This window comes from Plasmodium reichenowi, chromosome 7, assembly GCF_001601855.1.
Source record: "Plasmodium reichenowi strain SY57 chromosome 7, whole genome shotgun sequence".
NCBI lineage: Eukaryota > Apicomplexa > Aconoidasida > Haemosporida > Plasmodiidae > Plasmodium > Plasmodium reichenowi.
In genome coordinates, this window is record NC_033652.1 from 557,839 (window position 1) to 559,665 (window position 1,827).

Genomic DNA, 1,827 nt, shown 5'->3' on the forward strand with positions numbered 1-1,827 from the left:
AAAAAAAAAAAAAAAAAAAAAAAAAAAAAAAAAAAAAAAAAAAAAAAAAAAAAAAAAACTATATAAATAAAAATATATATATATATATATATAGAAGTGTATAAATAAATATATATTATATAATATATAAGTGTATGTATATAAAGATAAACACACATACATATATATAATATATATATGAAGAACGTAACATTAATGTTAACTTGTAAGTATAAAAAAATAATAGACTAAAGAATTTTATTTATATATATATGGAAGGTGGACAAAAAAAAAAATAAAAATAAAACAAAATAAAATAAAATAAAATAAAATAAAATAAAATAAAATAAAATAAAATAAAAGTATATATATATATTTTTTTACATACTTTAATATATACGTTTATAAAAATTTGTACATTCATTCGTGTTCATATATATATATATATATATTTTTTTTTTTTTTTTTTTTTTTTATTTTATTCATTCGTTCATATGTTTTATATTCTATCTAAGAAATACGTGTCTCTATATTTACATATTTTTAAACTCACCGAATATAGATAGCATACATATAGGATATATTTTATATATATATATATATATATATATATAATTGAAAAAGTATCATAAGAATCCATTAGACAATATATAAAGAACAACATATGAACATATTGAGAAATAAAATATGGGACAAGAGGTATCGAGTGTTAACAACACAAAAAATGAACAGCATAAAACAAACAAGAAAAGTTTGAAAGGGGGTAATGAGAGACATGAAATGAAAGAAAGTAGTGTAGGTATATCGAAGAAAATAGTAGAGAATAGTTTTAATAATAGTAAATTAAGACCTGGGATGTTTATACAGAATAGTAATGTTGTATTTAATGAACAATATAAAGGAATAAAAATATTGGGGAAAGGTTCTTTTGGTGAAGTGATACTAAGTAGAGATAAACATACTGGTCATGAATATGCAATAAAAGTTATTAGCAAAAAACATGTTAAAAGAAAAACAGATAAAGAAAGTTTATTAAGAGAAGTAGAGTTATTAAAAATGTTAGATCATATTAATATAATGAAATTATATGAATTTTTTGAAGATAATAATTATTATTATCTAGTGTCTGATGTATATACAGGAGGAGAATTATTTGATGAAATTATTAGTAGAAAAAGATTTTATGAAATCGATGCAGCAAGAATTATTAAACAAATTCTAAGTGGAATTACATATATGCATAAAAATAATGTTGTTCATAGAGATTTAAAACCAGAAAATATTTTATTAGAAACTAAAAATAAAGAAGATATGATAATTAAAATTATAGACTTTGGATTATCTACGCATTTTGAATATAGTAAAAAAATGAAAGACAAAATAGGAACTGCTTATTATATTGCTCCAGATGTATTACATGGTACATACGACGAGAAATGTGACATCTGGTCATGTGGAGTCATCCTCTACATACTTCTCTCAGGTAATAATAAACAAATATATAAATGAGCACATCATCAATCAGCTCAGGAATAAATACAACCATGATAAATATGATGATAAGTATTAAGATTATAAATATTAAGATCATAAATATTAAGATCATAAATATTAAGATCATAAATATAATGATTATAAATATTATGCTCACAAATGCATTTTCACAATTTTATATATGTTTTATTTTTTATATGTTTTATTTTTTATATGTTTTATTTTTTATATGTTTTATTTTTTATATGTTTTATTTTTTATATGTTTTATTTTTTATATGTTTTATTTTTTATATGTTTTATTTTTTTTTTTTTTTTTTTTTTTTTTTTTTTTTTTTTTTTTTTTTTTTTTTTT

At 18.6% G+C, this 1,827-nt stretch overlaps 1 protein-coding gene across 1 annotated transcript in view; it reads left to right on the forward strand.

The window, feature by feature from the left end:
- Positions 1–666: 666 nt before the first annotated feature.
- PRSY57_0714800 (calcium-dependent protein kinase 4) overlaps positions 667–1,827 on the forward strand; it is a gene marked incomplete at both ends in the record, with an annotated part of 2,412 nt that continues 1,251 nt past the window's right edge. The window contains one exon of the mRNA XM_012906802.2: positions 667–1,462. Coding sequence (XP_012762256.1) covers positions 667–1,462 — 796 coding nt within the window. The remainder of the gene's footprint in view (positions 1,463–1,827) is intronic.